The sequence below is a fragment of the Arachis ipaensis genome, chromosome B09, assembly GCF_000816755.2.
Source record: "Arachis ipaensis cultivar K30076 chromosome B09, Araip1.1, whole genome shotgun sequence".
Classification (NCBI taxonomy): Eukaryota; Viridiplantae; Streptophyta; class Magnoliopsida; order Fabales; family Fabaceae; genus Arachis; species Arachis ipaensis.
Window position 1 is genome coordinate 85,505,973 of NC_029793.2, and position 24,603 is coordinate 85,530,575.

At 35.6% G+C, this 24,603-nt stretch overlaps 1 protein-coding gene and 2 long non-coding RNA genes across 3 annotated transcripts; all 3 read right to left on the reverse strand.

Moving 5' to 3' along the window:
* Positions 7,257–7,739, reverse strand: LOC107615657. Its single transcript, XM_016317704.1, has one exon. It carries the CDS (start codon positions 7,737–7,739, stop codon positions 7,257–7,259), a length of 483 nt encoding a protein of 160 aa, XP_016173190.1.
* LOC107619163 lies at positions 17,368–18,593 on the reverse strand. Its single transcript, XR_002353297.1, has 2 exons — positions 17,784–18,593; positions 17,368–17,644 (listed from the first exon to the last, which is right to left on the reverse strand). It is a non-coding gene; the product is annotated as an uncharacterized LOC107619163 (long non-coding RNA).
* LOC107619162 lies at positions 21,091–23,982 on the reverse strand. Its single transcript, XR_001615535.2, has 3 exons — positions 23,491–23,982; positions 23,173–23,351; positions 21,091–21,142 (listed from the first exon to the last, which is right to left on the reverse strand). It is a non-coding gene; the product is annotated as an uncharacterized LOC107619162 (long non-coding RNA).

Consider the following 24,603-nt stretch of genomic DNA (forward strand, 5'->3'; position numbering starts at 1 on the left):
TTCACCCTCAGCATAAATAATTATCAGCTCCAAACAATCAGAGAAATCACTTAAGAGTTGTTTGTTTTCTAGTTTTTAGTTAGTTATCTAGTTCATAGTTATTTTATGGTTCATAGTTACTTTCTTAAATAAAAGTGCTTGATGTTTTCTGCATAAGATTCAAATTTCTGCATAAGGCAAGAGGCTAAGTTTGGTGTTCACACACCAATCTAAGTTCAAAAGCTTACAAACATACATGCATGCTAACAATCTCTCAAGTGCTTGGGGAACAAGCAACTTCCAATAACTTGCAGGAATTCAATAAATATCTTGGGAGGACTACACACCATCAGCTGAGAGCAAAAAGAAGACGCCACCAAGAGGTTGTATTGTTACTTAATTCCATCAGCTTTGAAATGCTCTAAATTGGAAGTCTGAATGTGCCCATTTTAATAGTAACTTTTAGTTTTAGTTGTTTTGCATCCTGTTATGTTTAATCTTTGCAATAAGTAGGCTAGCCTAGATGTGTGTGCTTTCACTTTCACTTGTTAAATGCTTGTCTTTTCCCCTAAGTATTTTCAATTCAATAAAAGAAATGTTTGAACAAGAAGTGGAGTAGTTCCTTTTTAGCAAGAATAGAAATAAGAGTAAGTGGTGGTATGTATGTTTGATTGTGTAGTAGCTCACTTATAATGAATAAAAGGATAGATTGTTCCCCTTTAGTGTAAATTAGCTTACTGTCTATGAATCTTAGCAAATAAAAAATTTATTGGAGAAAATAAAAACAAATAGAAAGAAAGAAAAGAAAAGCGAAAAGTGGTAGCAAAAAAACAAAGGAAAGCAAAGAATAAGGCTAGACACCAATAGCTTGGACCTTAGGACATATGCCTGTGATGCCTTTGTACTAGGATCTGCTTGGATGATTAGGTTCTATGGAGTGCTTTAACACTTGGTAACTTGGGTTAACTAACCCGGGATTATCAACCGAAAGTCTATTATCAAGAGCAACCTAGTTACAAGACATTTAGTAACCCAAAGAGGTGCTGGGCATCAATGTCTTAAGAAGAATTGTGAGCCAAGTATCTGTAGTGGAAAATGTGTTGAGTAGAAATAAGCTAAGAAACTGCTATAACACATGACACTGAGCTTAAGCTTACAGGAAAAGAAAATGAAGAAAAGCAACTACCAAGGATAAGTGAATAATAAAAGGTCATAGCAGTATGTTAATTGATGCTTGAAGGAGACACTCTATATCTAAAGATCAATAAGAAGTAAGTTGTTGCATTTTCTGCATAAAACCCCATTGACTGATAATAAGGACTTGCTGATATGAACACCTCCTTATGTTTCATGCTATCTTCTTAATAATTCAGTACTTTCTTAGGGACAAGCAAGATTTAAGTTTGGTGTTGTGATATCAGGGCATCTTAGGCTAGTTTCACTATCCTTTTTCCTTGTTTTTAATAGGTTTTATGTACTTTCTTGAGCTATAAGTAAGCAAATTGGATAGAAATTCATGTATGCCTAGATTCATTCAACCATGAGTAATTTGATGCAATTTCATGAGGATTTGTGCTATGATCACTTGTATGCTAAGAACGATAAGAATTCTCATGACTTTAGCAACACTTTGATGCATTTATTGGTTGATGATACGTGAAGGAAGGCATGGAGGACGGTTGAAGAAGGAGCATGGAAAGGATGAAGAGGAAGCAACGTTGGTGGCCAAGTTAGACAACCAACGTTGCCTCAAACGTTGGAAGAGAAACAGAGCAATTCTCTGTAAACATGGCTAATGCTCACGTTGGAGGTGGCGTTGGGGGTCCAACGTTAACCCGAACGTTGTGAGAAAATGATCAATTCTGGGGCTAAAAGATTTTTGAGTAGCAAAATTTGATATCCGCACGCAAGCGTGCATCACGCGCACGCGTTGAATTGCAAAAATTGACCATCCACGCATACGCGCGGGTCACGCTTACGCGTCAAAATCGAATGTTGGAGGTCCAACGTTACCTCAAACGCTAGCCTCTAAGATCCACGATGCTCAGCCTAGAATTCAGAATTAAAAATTTTGAATCGACGCTTACGCGTCACTGCGGATGGAAAAAAAGACGATGCACGCTTAAGCGTACAGCACGCGTACTCGTGGATGAAAAAAAACAATGCACGCGTAAGCGTGGAGTACGTGTATGCATGAAAACGCCAAAGTTGGAAGGAACATTGGAGGTCCAACGCTGAAGCCAAAATCCCCTGCTTTGTTTTAAAATTGCAAAATGAAAATCTTGCATCCACCCGCACGCGTGAAGCACGCGTACGCGCGGATGAGCATTTTTAACCCTTTTGTGCGGAAGCGCAAGGTACGCGTACGCGTGGGTTAATGCCTGACGTTGGCCGTCCAACGTTGAGTCAAACGCCAATGACAGCAAGCTTTCTGGTTTGCCTGGTTTTGTTCTAAATGGTGTTTCAGTCAACGTTGGCCCTCAAACGTTGACTCAAACGTGAAGCATCAGGATTCGAATTTTACACAGATCTCTTCTCAAACACCAGGGGCAACCAATTGGAGCCATTTTCAACCCAATTCCATCAAGGCCAAAAGCCCAATTCAGAGCTTGAAGATCAATGGAAGAAAGTGTATAAATAGCTTAGAATTTAAGTTAGAGAGGACCTTTTTACCTTTTTTTGAGCTTTTACTTTCCTGGGCACTTTTATTGTATTTTTCATTCTCTGTTAGTTAATTTTAGAATGTATCTTTTAATTCCAATTTCCATTTCGAGAGCTATGAATAACTAAACCCCTTTTCATTGGGTTAGGGAGCTCTATTGTAATTCAATGGATCAATAGTAGTTTTCATCTTCTTCTTCTTTCTTTTCTCTTGATTTTTGTTAGAAAGCTTTTGGTCTTAATTCAATTGTATAGTTGTCTTGAGAGAGAAGCTATCCATAATTGGAATTCTTCGGAGCCTTGAGAGAGGAATGAAGAGTTCATGCTAGAATTGCTTTCTCACATTGGATTAGATTGGGGTTTGGATGGATATAGTGACATGTAATCCTACCAACACTTTGATCTATGAATTTGTGTCGTATAGTCAGTGACCGAACTTCAACTCTTCTCATGAGCAATTAAATCAAGACATTGGGCATTTGTTCATGCTTAGATAGATTCGTGAGCCAAGACATTGGGATCCAATCACCTAAGATTGCCAAGCAATGTCAATGAATGCATTGATTGAGGAAGAGGTGAAAATGATTTGATTCGGAGAATTCAATATCTCCTAAAACCCAATGAATTCCCCATCTCTGATCTACCCATTCAATTTTACTTTCTGCATCATTAATTTCATGCTTAATTCCCTGATCCCATTTAATTTCCAGCAATTTAAGATTCTGTCACTTTAATTCCCTGCAATTTAATTTTCTGTTCCTTTAATTTCTCGCAATTTAAGTCTCCCGCCATTTTACATTCAGCAATCCCAATTTTAATTTTGATTTCGCTCAACTAGTATAATTCACCAATTTTAATTGATCGATCTACCAATCCCTGTGGGATTCGACCTCACTCTTTTGTGAGTTTTTACTTGACCACAATCCGGTGCACTTGCCGAAAGAAATTTGTTGAGAGGCAAAATTCCGCGAATCAAGTTTATGGCGCCGTTGCCAGGGATTAATCGTGATTAACAAACTACCGGTTGGTTGGTTACCTAGATTAGACACTTTCTTTCTGTTCATTTACTTACTTTCGTCTTTTATGCTCTTTGACTGTTTGTGTTAATGCCTCACCAAGAAGCCCCTGTTTGTGACACCTCTAGCATTTGGTGGTTGTGTTATTAACACATAGAGCAATTTCTTTTATTTAGCTTTCTTTCAAATAAAATTGGCATATATGGTTACATTCTAAGTTTGGTGTTGCCCCGCAACAACCCATTTTTTTTTATTTTTTTGGATACTTGCATCAATTCTAAGAGAAAGTGTCACACTAAGTTTGGTGTGCCACTTATATTTTTATGCAATGTATCCAGCAACATCACTTGTTTGTTTAATCATAATGCTTTTGCTTCTTAGGCCTACAGTGTTACCTTTAATTTCTACTTGCTTAACCACATACATTACTCATATTTCAGTGTTTAAGACATTCATGACCCATCATGAACCTCATCACCACTATTTTAATTGTTGCTAGAGGATAAGCAATCATCTTAAAATGGTGTGGGAAGGGGAAGAATAGGAGGTGAAAGACAACAACAATGAAGATGAACTACAAGGTGGTAAAGTTCTTTTTTCCTCTTATTTATTTCTAGTATTTTCAATTACATGATTGTCTTCTACTTTCTTTGTATGTATGTGTGATTGCTCCTTGTGAATAAGCATAGTTTGAATTGTGAATTGTAATATGCTGCATAACATCATGACTGCCATCTTGAATTTTGTGAGTCTAAAGCAATTTTGTTTCATGATCATAAACAAACAAGGTCATTAAAGAGGAAGTTAGCATGAGTATATAAGTATTGGGAAGCTAGCATGATTGTTTTGTTGCACAATTACATTGGAATTTATTTGATTGAAGTTTTCATTGAGGACATTTTATGACATTCTTATGAAATCATGAAAACCTTGAAGAAGCAATTGCAATTAAGGCAAGAAAAAAATAAAAGAAGGAAAAAAATGAGAAAGCTGAAGGCTTTGAGTACCAATGGCAATTCATTTGTTAAGTACTTGTGGTGTTTATGTATCAAGAAAAAAGCTTGAAAACCAAACACTTAGAGTCAAGGTTAGGCTCAAGTGCAAAAGCACACCCTTAAAGTTCAAGGCTCTGAGCATCAATGATTAGAGAATCCAAAAAGAGAAGAAATAACATGAGCTAAAAAGAGTCCTCTAATTAAATGCTTGTGGTGCTTATGTATCAAGTGGTAATACTTGAAAACAAAGCATTTAGAGTCGTAGCTTTCAACAAATGTTGCAAAGCACACAAGAAGCTATAAAAAGAATGAAAAGCTTGTTTCAAGGAAGAAACATAGAGAAAGGATTTCATAAAGTGGGAAGCATCAATCATCCGATTTCTTTTGTAATTGCTGCATGTATAAAAAAACTAGCTAACCATGAATGTTACACTGCAACTCCTCTCACCTTGGTTTGTCAGACCTTATTGCATGATTCTCTCCTTGCTTGGGACAAGCAAGATTTAAGTTTGGTGTTGTGATGCCATGGCATCATTGCCTATTTTTTTATGCTTTTTCACTAAATTTTGTTCTAATTTTCATAAATTTTATTGATAGAGCAAAAGTATGAATAACCTCTGCATTAAGAAAATCTCAAGCACGGGTGAATTTTTGTTAATATACAGGGTAAATATGATGGATTAGATCACGCTAAGTGAAGTTTTGATTTTGAACATTATTAAGCAAACTTAGTAGAGTAAAGATTATCCTATATGTTATTTTGATGCACTTGTTTGTTTGATGACAGGCTAAATGGAAGCAGAGAAGCAAAGAAAAGCAAAGTTGGGGAGCCAACGTTAATGGCAAAGTTTGAATAAACTTTGGCAATGAACCAACGCTGTAAGGAAAAATTGAAGAAGCAACGTTGGAAGGAACGTTGCTGATCCAACGTCAACCCCAACGTGCGCGCAAAAGAAGCCCGGAAAAATTTGCAGCCACGTGTACGCATCCGTCACGCGTACGCGTGCTTGATGAAGAAAAGGCAAACCACGCGTACGCGTAACCCATGCGTGCGCGTGAGTAGTGAAAAATGACAAGCCACGCGTGCGTGTCACCTGCGCGCACGCATGAGAAGGCCAATGTTTGAGGTAACGTTGAGGAGCAAACGCTGGGTCCAACGTCCGCGATGACAACCCTGGGCAAAAACTTGATATGACGTGTACGCATGGGTCACGCGTACGCATCTATTGGCAAAAAGAACCATGCATGCGTACGCGTAGGAGACGCGTACGCGTGGATTGAAAAATGTTGGAGCAGACGTTTGCATGCCAACGTTGACTCAAACAGGGATGACAGAGTCTGAGAGCATAATTTTAATGCAGACAACACCGCTAAAGGCCCAATACACCCTTGAATCATGCAGGCAAGCTGAGCCTATCAATTATCACTCATCCAAGGCACAAGAAGGATCTAGATTAGGAATTTTAATTCAATTGTAATTTTCTCTTTCATTTTCCATAAGCCTATATGTAGGCAGTAGCTGGATTGGAGAAATCACTCTGGATTGAAGTGGAGTCCAGGGTCATGCATACACATCCCCTAACACACACCATTCATCACTCCTCTTTTTCTTTTCTTTCCGTTTCTATTTTCCAGTAGTTTAATTTTACTTGTAATTTTCTTTATGAATTTGAAGTTTCCATTCCTTTCTGAATTCTAATTCTTTTTCTTCTATTTTTTGCATTTTATTTCTTCTCTATAAAATTTAGAGCAATAAACTAAACTAACTCTTTTCATTGGGTTAGAGAGCTTTACTGTTATTTAATGGATCAATTGTAATTTTCATCATGCTTTCTCTGTCTTTTCTCTTGGTCTTACTAGAAAGCTTTCGATCTTAATTCAATTGAACAATTGTCTCGACGGAGAAATTGTTCATAATTAGATTTCCTCGGAGCCTTGACAAAGGAATGAAGAAATCATACTAGAAATGCTTTCTCACATTGGATTAGGTTGGGGGTTGGATGGATATAGTGACATGTAATCCTACCAATACTTTGATCTATGAATGTGTGTGGTATAATCAGTGACCAAGCTTCACCTTTTTCCATGAACAATTAAACCAAGACATTGGGAAATTGTTCATGCTTAGAGAGTTTGGTGAGCCAAGACATTGGGATCCAATAACTTAAGATTTCCAAGAAGATCAATGAATGCATTGATTGAGGAAGAGACGAGGATGAACTTGATTCGGAGAATTACAATATCTCTTGATCCGAATGTTCATTTTATTTTTCTTCTTTTACTTTCTGTCATTTACTTCCTGCACTTTACATTTATGTCAATTTAGTTTTCTGCACTTTACTACTTTCATTTACTTTTATGCAATTTCCATTTCCTACTTGATTTTCACTCCAATATGAACCGTCTAACTAGGTTAACCAATTGACTATTGATTGCTTAATCCGTTAATCCCAGTGGGATTCGACCTCACTCTTGTGAGTTATTACTTGACGATGATTCGGTACACTTGTCGAAGGGGATTTTTGTAATGATACAATAATTCTTTCATCAGGTGTCTCCCACCAAGCACTTTGGTTTATAGTCCTAAGTTGGACTTTGCATGGCTTCATTGGTCACTTGAAACTTCTCCAAGGAGGAATATCTCCAACTCCTTGGCATTTTTGGGTTGAGTTTGATAGAGTTTCACCCTATGTCCATTGATTTTAAACTTGATCCCATTGATAGGATGGATCACTTCTACCACTCCATAAGGCTTGACATCCACCACCTTGAATGGACCATCCCATCTAGATCTCAACTTCCTGGGCATCAATCGCAACCTCGAATCGTACACAAGCACTTCATCACCTATCTTAAAACTCTTCCTCCTAATATTTTGGTCATAGAATGTCTTGGCTTTCTCCTTGTAAAATTGAGCATTCTCGTATGCTTCTAGCCTAAGACACTCTAATTCCTCCAATTGAAGTTTACGTTCCATTTCTGCCCCCTTTAAATCTGGATTACAATTCTTCACCGCCCAATAGGCTCTATGTTGAATTTCCACAGGGAGATGACAAGGCTTCCCAAAAACAATACGAAAGGGACTCATTTCGATTGGGGTTTTGTAAGTGGTCCTGTATGCCCAGAGTACATCTCCCAATCTGGAACTCCAATCCTTTCATTGTGGGTTAACCACTTTCTCTAAGATTATCTTGATCTCCCTGTTGGACACTTCTGCTTGCCCATTGGTCTGAGGATGATAGATTGTGGATACTTTGTGGATGACCCCGTACCTTTTCATCAATGCCTCAATTTTCCTGTTGCAAAAATGGGTTTCCTGGTCGCTCACGATTACTCGTGGTGACCTAAATCTACAGATAATGTTATTTTTCAAGAATGAAGCAACGGTATTGGCGTCATCACAGTGGGTAGGAATTGCTTCCACCCATTTAGAGATGTAATCCACTGCTAACAGGATATAAACAAACCCATTGGAATTTCGGAATGGCCCCATGAAATCTATGCCCCAAACATAAAAAATCTCACAAAAAATCATCGATTGTTAAGGCATTTCATCTCTCTGTGAGGTATTTCCAGATTTCTGACATTAATGATAGGATTTGCAAAATTGGTTGGCATCCCTAGACAAAGTAGGCCACCAGAATCCACAGTCTAAAACCTTTCTTGCTGTTCTTTGTGGCACAAAATGACCCCCACTCTCAGATGAGTGGCAAAATTGAAGGATAGATTGAAACTCAGATTCCGGCACACATTTTCTAATCACTTGGTCAGGCCCGTGCCTTCACAAATGTGGATCATCCCAAATATAATACTTAGCATCACTTCTCAATTTATGTTTTTGATGCTTTGAAAATTGTGGGGGAAAAATGCGGGCGACTAAGTAATTAGCAATCGGGGCGAACCAAGGGGTACTTTGGGATATTGCCTACAAGGTATCGAAGGTATCGAAGGAAAATGAGTCATTGATATGAGTGGGATCTGAAGCTAAATGTTCAAGCCGACTTAAATGGTCCACTACCAGATTTTGGATCCCACTTCTATCTCTGATCTCCAAATCGAATTCTTGCAAGAGTAATATCTACCTAATGAGTTTAAGCTTTGAAACTTTCTTTTTTAGCAAATATTTCATGGCGGCATGGTCCGAATACACCACTACCTTAGAGCCTAGCAAATAGGGTCAAAACTTATCCAGCGCAAAAACAATAGCTAAGAGCTCTTTTTCGGTAGTGGTGTAATTCGACTAGGCCGAATCTAAGGTCTTTGATGCATAGGCTATAGTGTAAGGATCTTTACCATCGCGCTGTGCTAGCGCGGCACCTACGGCGTGGTTCGAGGCATCGCACATGATCTCGAAAGGTTGATGGGTGAAAATTAGGTTTCCACACAAATTCACCGGCAAGCGTACCAGGTCGCATCAAGTAGTAATAACTCACATGAGTGAGGTCGATCCCACAGGGATTGATGGATCGAGCAACATTAGTGAGGTGATTAGTCTAGTCAAGCTAACAGTATTGAGTGGAGTGAAAATTTGATAACCGAATGTAAATTACAGAGAACTGTAAATTGCAGAATGTAAATCAGCAAAAGCTTAAAGGGCAAGAAAAGTAAATTACAGCAGATCTTATTTACAGGAAGTAAATTGACATAATTTTAAAGAACGAGAAATGTAGATTGCAGCAAATGTAAAGGGAATTGGGTGCTAGGAACTTAAATCAGAATTCAGAATAATTGCAGAAGATGAAAATTGCAGGAAAGTGAATTGGGAGCAATGTAAACAGAAAAGTAAAATTGCAGAGAAGGAAATTGGAGCTGAGGATTGTAGAAATTGAAATTTGCATAAACTGAATTCAAGACTGAAATATAGAAAGTGCAGAAAAATAAAAGTGTATCAAAGAGAGCCTTCTATAATACTCCTACTCCTACTCCTACTCCTACTACTGCCTAGCAGCCTTACAGATCTCCCTAATGAAATGAAATTGATGCCTTTATATAGGCTTTACAAAATGAAAATGAAATTGAAATTGAAAATAAATTACAATTTAAATAAAATTGTTCTCTTTAGCGCTCTCTTAATGAACGCTGCGCTAGCTATTTGAGCGCTACCCTTTCTCCTTCGGTGCGCGCCTTTCTTCCTTGCCAGCGCTCTCCCAATTAGCGCCCAGTTATGTTAGTGAGCATTGTTTAGTGCGCACAGATGGCAAAATCTTTGCCTCCAAGTGTGGCATCGAAAACGCTCACTTAGTGAGCGTGGCGCTCACTTGGGGAATGAACGCCAGCCATGTGGTGTTCTCCTTCTTAACGCAATGCTTCTCTGATTTAGTCATGGGCCACACTTTTAAAAGCGTGGCCTAAGGCTCCAAAGTGTGTCTAAACTCTAAAATGTGCCCCAAAATTCTTCTTTTCTTCTTTTGAGGTGATTTTGTGCTATTTTGCTTCTTTTTCCGCTTATTTCCTTCAAAATTTATAAAATTAAAAGATCAAAGAAATATACCAATTAAGCACAAAAGCATTCAATATTTAAGCACTAATCATCAATTTCTTGTATGAAAAAGCATAGAAAAACATGACATGATGATATGTCATCACAACACCAAACTTAAACCTTGCTTGTCCCCAAGCAAGAAAAGAATCATGCAGTAAATTTTGACACACCAAGGTGAGAAGAATAGCAAGTTAATATTCATGGTTGGCTAGTTTTCTATGCATGCTATAATCATAAAAGAAATGTAAATCATTGATGCTTCTATCTAGCTCATTTTATGAAACCTTTTCCTTATATTTCTTCCTTGAAATAAGCTTTTGATTATCTTATTAGCTTCTCCTTTTGGGTGCTTTGCCCCATGAGTTGATAACAAAGCTACGACTCTAAATGCTTTGTTTTCAAGAATTACCACTTGATACATAAGCACCACAAGCATTTGTTTCTTTTCTTTGCTCTCTAATCATTGATGCTCAGAGCCTTGAGCTTTGAGGGAGTGCTTCTGCACTTGAGGCTAGCCTTGAATCTAAGTGTTTTGTTTTCAAGCTTTTTTGCCTGATACATAAACACCACAAGTACTTAACAATTGAATTGTCATTGGTACTCAAAGCCTTCAGCTTTCTCATTCTTTCCATTTTGCTTTTCTTGCCTCAATTTGCAATTGTTTCTTCAAGGTTTTCATGATTTCAAAAACTTCATAAAATGTCCTAGATGAAAACTTCAATTAAATAAAATCTAATGCGATTGAGCAACAATTAATCATACTAGCCTTCCAATACTTGTATGCCTGATAAACCACTATTTTATGGTTTATCTTGTGCTCAATTGAGTGGATTTTATCAACTCTTTACCCACTTATTCATAATATTTGCATGGTTTTATATTTCCTTCCTGATTTTGTGCTATGATTGAAAACATGCTTCTTTGATCTTATAATTGCTTATTATTAATCCTCTCTTATTACCATTAGATGCCTTGATATGTGTGTTAAGTGCTTTCAGAGATTATAGGGCAGGAATGGCTTGGAGGATGGAAAAGAAGCATGCAAAAGTGGAAGGAATACAAGAAGTTGGAGAAATTGCTAAGCTGTCCAGCCTGACCTCTTCGCACTCAAACGGCTATAACTTTAGCTTCAGATGTCCAAACGACCCGGTTCTAGTTGCGTTGGAAAGCTAACGTCTGGGGCTCCGATTTGATATATAATATGCTATAGTTTCCCTGACGCTAGGTGACGCGACCGTGTGATTCATGCGGCTGCGTCGCAGTGATGGAAATCCAGCGTGGTTGAATTCGAGACCAGCAAATTCTGGGCTATTTCTGACCCAGTTTGTGGCCCAGAAAACACAGATTAGAGGCTATAAAGTGGGGGAATGCATCCATTCATAAGGGGGCTCTCATAATTCACAATTTTAGGAGTAGATGTAGTTTTTAGAGAGAGAGGTTCTCTCCTCTCTCTTAGTATTAGGATTTAGGACTTCTCTTAGTTTTAGGAGTGACTCTCAATCCCAGGTTCAATGTTCTTTTTATTTATTTTCCTAATTTAATTTATGAATGTCCATGTCAGATTTAAGTTCTTTTGTGAATGCAATTCGAGGTATTTTCAGATTTAATTTTGCTTTGCTTCATTTATAAATGTCTTTAATTTAATTTAGATTTTTCTTCCTTTTGGCTTTGGTTAAAGTAATTGGTGACGCTTGAGCTGTCAAATAAAACAGTGGTTGAAATTGGCAGATTCTGATTGAACTAGGATTGCTCTAAAGCTAGTCTCTCCACAGGAGTTGACTAGGACTTGAGAATCAAGCCAATCAGCCCACTTAACTTTCCTTTGTTTAGTAAAGGCTGACCAAGTGGGATTAAAAATCCAATTCTCATCACAATTGATAAGGATAGGACTTCCAGTTCTTATATTTTGCCAAGAGTTTATTTTATAGTTATTTATTTATCTTATTCTTCTTGTGTAACATACTGCTCCCTTACTTTCTAAAACCCCTAATTTACAAGACTCATAACCAATAATAAGAACATACTTCCCTGCAATTCCTTGAGAAGACGACCCGAGGTTTGAATACTCGGTTATCAATTTTAAAGGAGTTTGTTATTTGTGACAACCAAAACTTTTGTAAAAAAGGTTGATTGCTTGGTTTAGTAACTATACTTGCAACGGGAGTTTACTATAACTTCTAAACCATCAATCTTCGGTTCTTCAATGCCCATGCTAAATTCTTCTTTAATGACCTTGTTTGTTTATGATCATGATTCCTTAATTACTTTGACTCACACAATTCAAGATGGTAATCATAATGTCACAGCAAGATGTTACAAATCAAAATTCAGGCTATGCTTATTCATACACACATGCATACGGAGAAGATAAAGACAATCATGCAATTTAAAGTACTAGAAACACATAAGAGAAAAATAAACTTTACCACCTTGTAGTTCATCTTCATTGTTGTTGTCCTTTCTCCTCTATTCTTCCTCTTCCCATGCCAAACTCAGAATTCTTGCTCATCCTCAAGGAACAATTAGAACAATGGTGATGGGGTCTAAGATGGAGCATGAATGTCTCACACAATAAAAATGTTAGTAGTACACGTGTTTTAAGCAAGAAAAATAACCATCGAGGCACAGGAAACAGAGACATTGTGATTACAAACATAAGAGGGTGTGCATGATACATAGAATAAAAGATAAGTGGCACATCAAATTTAATGTGACACTTTCACTTGGAATTGATGCAAGTATCTAGTAAGGATTGGAACCAAATTTTGTTGCGTAGCAACACCAAACTTAGAATACAATCACATGTCAATTTATTTGAACTAAAACTAAGCAAATGAAACTGTTATTTGTTAAATACAATCATCAAGCAAAGAATCTGTCATGAGTAGGGAATTTTTTGTGAGTTATTAACAAAAACAGTTAAGGAGCAAAATAAATGAAAGTATTAAAAACAAAAATGGCTAAATCAAATAGAATGAAAAAGTGTCAAACCAAAAGAAAAAAAATAACACTGCAAAGGCATTATGATTATGCAGACAAGTGGTGTTGCTGGATTTATTTGCACAGAAAATTAAGTGGCACACCAAACTTAGAAACTTAGTGTGACACTTCCATTTAGAATTGATGCAATCATCCAGATGGATTTGAAAATAAATTGTTGTAGGGCAACACCAAACTTAGAATGTAATCATATGCCAATTTATTGAAAATAAACAAAGCAGACAAAGAAAGTAAACAAAGCAAAGACATGAAATATTACCTACGGTTAGGTTGCCTCCCAACAAGCGCTCTTTTAGTGTTATTAGCTTGACATGTTGTTCTTCACTTTCTTCCTCTTCTTCCAGTTTGTTAAGAGGAATGAGCTCAAGGGGGGAGAAGATTCAGCTATTGTCCTCTGTTTTGGTTTACTCTGAGCAAGCTTCCTTTGGTAAGTTGCTTAATTGAACTTGCTTGCTGGTGGTTCAGGGGTTGGATTGCTTGTGGTTGACCTTTTCTTCTTCATGGATACGATCAATTGTGGCTTGGTCACAATCCTCTTCTCGGTGTTGTTGTTGGTTGCCTTCACTTCTTGGATATCATGACTTGGTGGTTGTGTGATTGTTGAAGTGATTTCTTCCTCAGAAACTTCTTGCATTGGGGTTTCAATGAACCCTTCATCTTTATAGCTCTCTGCTTCAAATGAGTGTGAAATCTCTTGATTGACTTCCTCCTTTTCTTCTTTACGATCTTCCATTAAATCCTTTGGGAGTGAGTCCTTATGTTCCATTGTTACTTCAACTAGCCTCTGTGGATTTGGAATCCTGTGCTCATTGATGAGCGGAAAATTTATACGCTTTTTGGCATTGTTTTTACTTAGTTTTTAGTATGATTTAGTTGGATTTTTGTATATTTTTATTAGTTTTTAATTAAAAATCACATTGCTGGACTTTACTATGAGTTTGTGTATTTTTCTGTGATTTCAGGTATTTTCTGGCTGAAATTGAGGGAGCTGAGCAAAAATCTAATTCAGGCTGAAAAAGGACTGCTGATGCTGTTGGATTCTGACCTCCCTGCACTCAAAGTAGATTTTTTGGAGCTACAAAACTCCAAATGGCGCGCTCTCATTTGCGTTGGAAAGTAGACATCCAGGGCTTTCCAGCAATATATAATAGTCCATACTTTGTGTAACGTCCCGTCCAGCAAAATACCTTGCTTAAGTCAGGGTATTTCCACTAGAAAGAACATTACGTAACCTTCTCTTGTATTGACTACTTAATTATCGAGCCTTTGTATCGAGTTCGCGTTTCAGTTTTAAGAAAATTCCAGAAAATTTTGTTTTCTTTTATTCATTAAAGTCATAATTCAAACATTCACAAATAATAATAATCACATAAATATTATTAATAATAATTCTTATACAAAAGAGACCAAATAAAACTCAAATACAATATACTAAACCTACCCCTCTATGTAAAATAAAATCTCAAAGGACAATAGCGAGGGGACTCTATGAAAGCAATTAAAACCATAAAGAAAGCCTACTAATTGCTCGCAGCTTCAAATTGCGTCTTTAAACTTGTCGCTGAAAGGGTGGAAAATTTGGGGGTGAGAACCAAACCACATGTTCTCAGTAGAGGTCGAGAATGCCGTGAAAGTAAAGAATAAAGCGCAAATAGGTAACTGCATTCATAGACATCTAAAAGGAAACTAACATTCTTTAAAAGCATTAGTTAATTACTTAATATCCTAAATCCATATTTTTCTTGTAAAACTTTTAAAAGTTTCCTAGACTGTATGAATGACCAACCTGTCCCAGTCATAGGTTCATTAAGTCTATGCTGAACCAGTTTGATTTTTCATACCTTACTAGACCATAATATAAAAGAAGTTACCTACGCGGTATAAATGATCATCTAGCTCCAAGCATAGGTTCATTAAGTCTATCCTGAATCAGTCAGATATTTATACAAAACTAGACCTCAAACGTACCAGTCACGGCCTTAGGCCCAAACAACTCAATCAACACCCAATTCACCACAATCCAGCCAATCAGTTACAAACACAAGTAATGAGGTTCAAACACAATCAAGAGCAATTACATCAAGTATAGCAACTAGCAGTTAAACAGAATTATTCACATAGGCAAACCAATTACAATATACACACCCAAACAATGTCACATAGATGCATATGATGCATGCCTGTCCTATTGGCCATGAGCTCACGCGTCGGTTATGTTGCCAGACCCGACTCGGATAAGTAGGATTAGACCACCATCCTTATCCGTAGGTTCCATAGACAAGCGGGAATTAAACCACCATCCTTGTCCGGAACATGCAAGCGGGATTAAACCACCGTCCTTGCCTCCACAGTAAGCGGGATTAAACCACCATCCTTACTGGGTACATAAAATAATATGCAAGCGGGATCACACCACCGTCCTTGCTGAACAATTTATCAATACGTGAGCGGGATAAAACCACCGTCCTCACTGCAGGCGGGACAAAACCACCATCCCTGCATAATGGTTTACGCACTGAGCAAGCGGGACTAGACCCACGCCCCTACCAACAATCTCATAGATCAAATATTCTTTTCTTAAAAGAATCATTGGAGTTATTATTATTAAATAAGCCTTGAATATTTATTTTGATTAAGTCCTTATATTTTTTATAAAAATTTGGACATAATCTCCTTTAAAAATAGGACTTATCCACCCTTACGGGTTCCTTCTTTCTCAACAGTTCATCAGCCTCTTTCAGCATTTGCCACAGTAATATATTCTCAAAAACATTTGATAATAGAAAATCTAGTTCTTAAATTCCATATCCAAAATAATTACCAACACAACTTGGCAGCCTGATTTCCATTTTGTTTTGTAAAATATCAAATGAATTTGGAATTGTGCAAACTTTATATCCATGCGACCGTCTCGGATTAAGCTTTCTATTAAATCAAAAATCATAATTTTTCGCTGACTATAGCTTCGGGAATATAAGCAAAACCGTGACTGTTCTGCAGTGTTTTAAAACCAAAAGACAGCAGCACCATACAACATTTGAAATTTCATATAAAATCCAAATTAAATCCAACTACCTTCAAAATTAATGTGGTTAAACATAACTCATTCAAATTTCTTTCTCAATTGGTTCCAGGGTCATACCATTTTTAATGAAGGAGTTACGTAGCTTGGAAGTTAGGTAATTTTCTGCAGAATTCTGTTTTATAAATCTTTGAACACAACCTCTTCCAAGTCCCATAACTCACTTATTAAAACATAGAAAATCCTGAAATTTAAATCACATATACTAAACATACTTAATTTTCACCTCCAATTAGTTGCATCTCAATATCTATCCAGGATCAAAAGTTATAAACTCCCAAATTTACTAATTTAAGGAAACAGAATCTGGCTTTTTCTGCATAATGCATCATCCTTCAAAAATTCATATCTTTAAAACTACAAGTCCAATTGTTCTGAAATTTTACGGAATTAAAATAATAGAAATAAAGTTTTATTTAAAATTGGTTCCATTTCAAAATTCAAACTGAAAAATTTCCAATAGAGGAATCAAGTTACTGCTGCGTTAAACGTTCTGCAGAAAAACCAGTTTTGACATCCATGATTCAAAAATTCACCATAAATCATAAACTTAGTGAAAAAGTCTCAAATTCAGCAGTCCAGTTCCCTATATCTCCAAGCTCAATCCGGACTTAGTCCCACACAATTCCGATAATCACAGAAATAGTTATAGTTTTTCAAAGTTTCCGGCTTCCTTTAAAAATAATGCAGAAAATCAAGTTTTATATTTTAACTTTGAAGAATCATAACTAGTTCTATAGTTAATTCAAACTTCTCAAAATTGAGTCCCAACAACAACTTTTATTATACTTTACTCAGCCTTTGCTCTTATATCATTTTGATTATCGTTGAATAACTAATTCATTTCCAAAGTCACCTTTTAATTTCAAAAATCAGTTTTTCAACAATCTATTTAGTATTCAAAATCCAACCCTTCAAAACCCCTCAAAACCAATTCCAAATCAACCACCAACCAAGTTCATTAACATTACAATATACCAAATAACAACTCAACGGCAACAAATCCAACATAACCCATTAAAATTCAGAAATTCTCAACAATTAGTCATCAAGCAATTCCCAATCCACATAATCAATCAGTATCACAAATCAACAATTCCAAATTACAATCTCAACCATTCCAATCACAATTTCAGCCACAATTCAATAATTACATAATCAATCAATTACTCACAGCTATTAAATCTCTTTGCAGTTATTCAATCAACCTTGCAGGCATTCTTAAATTGAAATCGTTTTAAACCCCCTACCTCGATGTCGCGATTAAAAGAATCCGGAGGCGGGATTATGACGAGGCAGCTGGCTGGACCACTACTAGCTATGCAACAGTTTCAATCAAGATAGCAGCGGCGTTAGTTCCCATAGCAGTGATCATGGTCGTAACGAAACGAAGATTTCAAATTCAATAGAATCAAAAGCAGAAGCGGCTCTGGAAATTTAAAATAGAGCACAGGCCAAAGTTGAATTAAAACAAGAACAAGCAGATTGATAAAGTATTGGCAAAATAGGGCATGTAACTGGAGCAGAAATAAGGGAAAACAGCTAATGTAAAACAGTGGATGTTGAACCTAATTGGAATGGGAACATGGCAGCAACGATTCCCGAAAATTCTCGTGTCTGTGACAGCTCCAACTCAACGGTCATCAGCGGTGCCGCCCCCTTCTTACGTGCAGTGGCGACAGTGATGGCTAGGGTTTGGCAGTGGTGGTCCAGGCAGAATTGATGTTAACGACTGAGCTTTCCCCTTGGGCGGCGGCGGTGCTTGGTGACAACAGGGACGACACTTCCTCCCTTTTCTACCTCATTTTTCGTCTTCTACTTCTCCCTCACTCTCCTGTGAGGCAGCAACAGCAGCCGCGGTGCCTATGGTGCACACTGGCGCTGCTCCCCCCTTCCCCTTTTTCCCTCTGCATTCTCGCTCTCTCTCGATTCCTCTTCCCCTGTTATCTCTAATTTCTTTCTTTTCTGTGTGCAAATTTATTTATGTGGAGTGTATTCCTGCGGGAATGAACGGTGGAAAGAAAAGAAGCGTGGAGAAATAAGGGAGGGGTAGTGTACTCTATGTGTGTTTTAATAATTGGGTGAGGAGTATACGTATTGGATGATAACGGTACATAAAAATAAGAAATATAGAGTTAGGGTTAGAATAAAAGATATAGGATTAATATATGAATTTTACAAAATATTCAAGATAAATGACAATTTATGATTTAAATATAACATTGTGAAAATTAGTCTCGGAACACAATTTTATTTATTAATTCATTAATGAGTTCAAATAATTATTTCTAATTTAAATCATAAAATCAATATTCTAATCATTTTATAAAACAGTTTAAACCTGAAATATCTATTGCCCTCATTATTTTTCTATTACCAAAACTTTAATTTCAATTTGTATAAAATAACTCGTTATAATCAAAATTGTGCACAGATACTGATTAACTTAAAATTAAAGTATTTATCAAAATAAATTTAATCATGCCTAATAAATTAGTCTCTAAGAGCTCAAACTAATAAAATAAACCATAATTTATTCATAATAAAAATTACTTAAATAAATTATATAACACTTTCTATCAAATTAGTAAAATAAATTGTATTTTTTTCAGGATAAAAGTTACTTAAATTAAATTGTACAATTCTTTATTATTTTTTAATTACTAAAATTATACAAAATATTCCAATATAATAAAATTACTTAAGAATATTAATTGATTCACAATAAAATTATCTCCGAGTCTATTTAATTATTTCTAATAAAATAATTTCTAAAGTTATAAAGTTTAAACTTAGTAAGATAAAATCACAATTTATTTATATTTAGATTTTCAAAAATGCGGGATGTTACATTCTATCCAACTTACAAAAATTTTCGCCCTCGAAAATTGATACAAGATGAAGAAAAAGTTTATTTTCACATCCCCTTTTGAACATTTTAAAGGATCCAAGAAAATCATATCACATAAACATAGAAGAAAATATACTAGGTAATGCAAGAGTTGATAAAATAACTTAACACAAGAAAATTTTCAAAATCCAAAATCAAATAGGCACAATATTCGTTCAGAACTCTTAACAAAGCACGACCACTTCCTCTTGTCGCCTCAGAATTAAACTCCTTATAACTTCGTATACTGACCAGATTCACTTTCCGTACGCACAAATCGTGTCCCTAAGAACTACTGCCTATAAGGAATACGAAACATGAGAAGAGAAAGACAAACGGCACGAAAGGTTTATGCGTGAAATTAGAAGAATACTCAAGTTTGCAATTGCACAAGATGGTATTTCGCAAGGTTTTGAAGGAATACGTGAGATCGTCAACAAACAAGGATATATATAAGCAATGAAATGGAGCATAAAGGGAGTTAATTCAAAGCTTAGGAAGAAATTTTAAATCGAACAGTTTCAATATGAACATCATTAGGGAAGATAGTACAACGATTTTGAACAACTTCAATTTGAAATAGAGGGAATTAGTTTATCTTTTTCAAAAGAATATATATAAATCTAACATTTCCCAAAAGTACTAAACTTAGTATAAATAATGTTATATTAATTTAGTTTTTAAATCAAAACAAATCATGCATGGTTTGTAAATTAAAGCTTGTTTGATGTCAAGGGCAAAATATTTTCTAAAAAAAAATCCTGGAGAATACTTAAGTACATAATTAGGTAAGGATAGCCATAGAATTATAATAAAGTTGGAAGAAAATCTGGTTCAATTCAAAGAATAATTTTTGAAATAAAATTTTCTATAAATCAATAAAAGAAAAATAGTATATCACAAATAAACAAGATTAAACTATATAAAGAAGTTTTAGAGTTTATATAAGAAAGTCTAGGCTGAATTAAAAATAATCCCATCAAAATTTAAGCAAGGGTTGTGGATACAATCAAGTAAGAAAAGATTTAAATTGAAATTTTTCTCGAAGAGAATCTGAAACAAATACTCAAGAAGGAAATTACAAGAAATGATATGTTGCACCGAAATAAATCCAAGTTCAAAGCAAAGAGCATAGAGTTGGTAAGGTATAAGATAAATGGTTCAAAAGATTCAAACAACAACTAGATACAGAGTCAAGCAAGGATATGCACGAATGATAACACAAGATTAGCAAGAAAGAGATCAGAAACTAGAAATTCCAATACAATTAATAGAGAAAGAGATAACACTAAGCACGAATAAAGAGCATACGTCGAAACGGAACTAATCTCTAGAATTTAGTTTCTAACGTCCCCAAAACCTCGTGATTCGCATTAACCTTATCACTTCTATTTCGTCTATGATAACCCATTAGTATTTCCATATACATAAATCATTAGTATTAAGTTGGCCAAACTTGATACCATGAGGTATGCAATGGTAATCTAATAGCATTAATCATTAGACAGTCATGCATATAAAACACAAACTCTTGTCATAAGAACAAGCTATAAAGCATGACAGACACTCAGAGTACGCAATGAAGCATAGTCAGTCCACTCCCAAGGCTCTACAGGAAAGACTGCTCTGATACCATATTGTAACGTCCCGTCCAGCAAAATACCTTGCTTAAGTCAGGGTATTTCCACTAGAAAGAACATTACGTAACCTTCTCTAGTATTGACTACTTAATTATCGAGCCTTTGTATCGAGTTCGCGTTTCAGTTTTAAGAAAATTCCAGAAATTTTGTTTTTTTCTTATTCATTAAAGTCATAATTCAAACATTCACAAATAATAATAATCACATAAATATTATTGATAATAATTCTTATACAAAAGAGACCAAAAAAAACTCAAATACAATATACTAAACCTACCCCTCTATGTAAAATAAAATCTCAAAGGACAATAGCGAGGGGACTCTATGAAAGCAATTAAAACCATAAAGAAAGCCTACTGATCGCTCGCAGCTTCAAATTGCGTCTTCAAACCTGTTGCTGAAAGGGTGAAAAATTTGGGGGTGAGAACCAAACCACATGTTCTCAGTAGAGGTCGAGAATGCCGTGAAAGTAAAGAATAAAGCGCAAATAGTTAACTGCATTCATAGACATCTAAAAGGAAACTAACTTTCTTTAAAAGCATTAGTTAATTACTTAATATCCTAAATCCATATTTTTCTTGTAAAACTTTTAAAAGTTTCCTAGACTGTATGAATGACCAACCTGTCCCAGTCATAGGTTCATTAAGTCTATGCTGAACAAGTTTGATTTTTCATACCTTACAAGACCATAACATAACAGAAGTTACCTACGCGGTATAAATGATCATCCTACTCCAAGCATAGGTTCATTAAGTCTATGCTGAATCAGTCAGATACTTTATACAAAACTAGACCTCAAACATACCAGTCACACAACAGTTCATCAGCCTCTTTCAGCATTTGCCACAGCAATATATTCTCAAAAACATTTGATAATAGAAAATCTATTTCTTAAATTCCATATCCAAAATAATTACCAACACAACTTGGCAGCCTGATTTCCATTTTGTTTTGTAAAATATCAAATGAATTTGGAATTGTGAAAACTTTATATCCATGCGACCGTCTCGGATTAAGCTTTCTATTAAATCAAAAATCATAATTTTTCGCTGACTATAGCTTCGGGAATATAAGCAAAACCGTGACTGTTCTGCAGTGTTTTAAAACCAGAAGACAGCAGCACCATACAACATTTGAAATTTCATATAAAATCTAAATTAAATCCAACTACCTTCAAAATTAATGTGGTTAAACATAACTCATCCAAATGTTTTCTCAATTGGTTCCAAGGTCATACCATTTTTAATGAAGGAGTTACGTAGCTTGGAAATTAGGTAATTTTCTGCAGAATTCTGTTTTACAAATCATTGAACACAACCTCTTCCAAGTTCCATAACTCACTTATTAAAACATAGAAAATCCTGAAATTTAAATCACATATACTAAACATACTTAATTTTCACCTCCAACTGGTTGCATCTCAATATCTATCCAGGATCAAAAGTTATAAACTCCCAAAGTTACTAATTTAAGGAAACAGAATCTGGCTTTTTCTGCATAATGCATCATCCTTCAAAAATTCATATCTTTAAAACTACAAGTCCAATTGTTCTGAAATTTTACGGCATTAAAATAATAGGAATAAAGTTTTATTTAAAATTGGTTCCATTTCAAAATTCAAACTGCAAAATTTCCAATAGAGGAATCAAGTTACTGCTGCGTTAAACGTTCTGCAGAAAAACCAGTTTTGACATCCATGATTCAAAAATTCACCATAAATCATAAACTTAATGAAAAAGTCTCAAATTCAGCAGTCCAGTTCCCTATATCCCCAAGCTCAATCCGGATTTGGTCCCACACAATTCCGATAATCACAGAAATAGTTATAGTTTTTCAAAGTTTCCGGCTTCCTTTAAAAATAATGCAGAAAATCAAGTTTTACATTTTAACTTTGAAGAATCATAACTAGTTCTATAGTTAATTCAAACTTCTCAAAATTGAGTCCCAACAACAACTTTTATTATACTTTACTCAGCCTTTGCTCTTATATCATTTCGATTATCGTTGAATAACTAATTCACTTCCAAAGTCACCGTTTAATTTTAAAAATCAGTTTTTCACCAATATATTTAGTATTCAAAATCCAACCCTTCAAAACCCCTCAAAACCAATTCCAAATCAACCACCAACCAAGTTTATTAATATTACAATATACCAAATAACAACTCAACGGCAACAAATCCAACATAACCCATTAAAATTCAGAAATTCTCTACAATTAGTCATCAAGCAATTCCCAATCCACATAATCAATCAGTATCACAAATCAACAATTCCAAATCACAATCTCAACCATTCCAATCACAATTTCAGCCACAATTCAATAATTACATAATCAATCAATTACTCACAGCTATTAAATCTCTTTGCAGTTATTCAATAAACCTTGCAGGCATTCTTAAATTGAAATTGTTTTAAACCCCCTACCTCGATGTCGCGATTAAAAGAATCCGGAGGCGGGATTATGACGAGGCAGCTGGCTGGACCACTACTAGCTATGCAACAGTTTCAATCAAGATAGCAGCGGAGTTAGTTCCCATAGCAGTGATCATGGTCTCAACGAAACGAAGATTTCAAATTCAATAGAATCAAAAGTAGAAGCGACTCTGAAAATTTAAAATAGAGCACAGGCCAAAGTTGAATTAAAACAAGAACAAGCAGATTGATAAAGTATTGGCAAAATAGGGCATGTAACTGGAGCAGAAATAAGGGAAAACGGCTAATGTAAAACAGTGGATGTTGAACCTAATTGGAATGGGAACATGGCAGCAACGATTCCCGGAAATTCTCGTGTATGTGACAGCTCCAACTCAACGGTCATCAGCGGTGCCGCCCCCTTCTTACGTGCAGTGGCGACAGTGATGGCTAGGGTTTGGCAGCGGTGGTCCAGGCAGAATTGATGTTAACGACTGAGCTTTCCCCTTGGGCGGTGGCGGTGCTTGGTGACAACAGGGACGACACTTCCTCCCTTTTCTACCTCATTTTTCGTCTTCTACTTCTCCTTCACTCTCCTGTGAGGCAGCAACAGTAGCCGCGGTGCCTATGGTGCCCACCGGCGCTGCTCCCCCCTTCCCCTTTTTCCCTTTGCATTCTCGCTCTCTCTCTATTCCTCTTCCCCTGTTATCTCTAATTTCTTTCTTTTCTGTGTGCAAATTTATTTATGTGGAGTGTATTCCTGCGGGAATGAACGGTGGAAAGAAAAGAAGCGTGGAGAAATAAGGGAGGGGTTAGTGTACTCTATGTGTGTTTCAGTAATTGGGTGAGGAGTATACGTATTGGATGATAACGGTACATAAAAATAAGAAATATAGAGTTAGGGTTAGAATAAAAGATATAGGATTAATATATGAATTTTACAAAATATTCAAGATAAATGACAATTTATGATTTAAATATAACATTGTGAAAATTAGTCTCGGAACACAATTTTATTTATTAATTCATTAATGAGTTCAAATAATTATTTCTAATTTAAATCATAAAATCAATATTCTAATCATTTTATAAAACAGTTTAAACCTGAAATATCTATTGCCCTCATTATTTTTCTATTACCAAAACTTTAATTTCAATTTGTATAAAATAACTCGTTATAATCAAAATTGTGCACAGATACTGATTAACTTAAAATTAAAGTATTTATCAAAATCAATTTAATCATGTCTAATAAATTAGTCTCTAAGAGCTCAAACTAATAAAATAAACCATAATTTATTCATAATAAAAATTACTTAAATTAAATTATATAACACTTCTATTTACTAAATTTTATTTCCAAAGCATATGAAATAACCAATTATAAAAATTACATAAGAATATTAATCAACTTAAACTCCAAATATTAATAAAACTAATTTA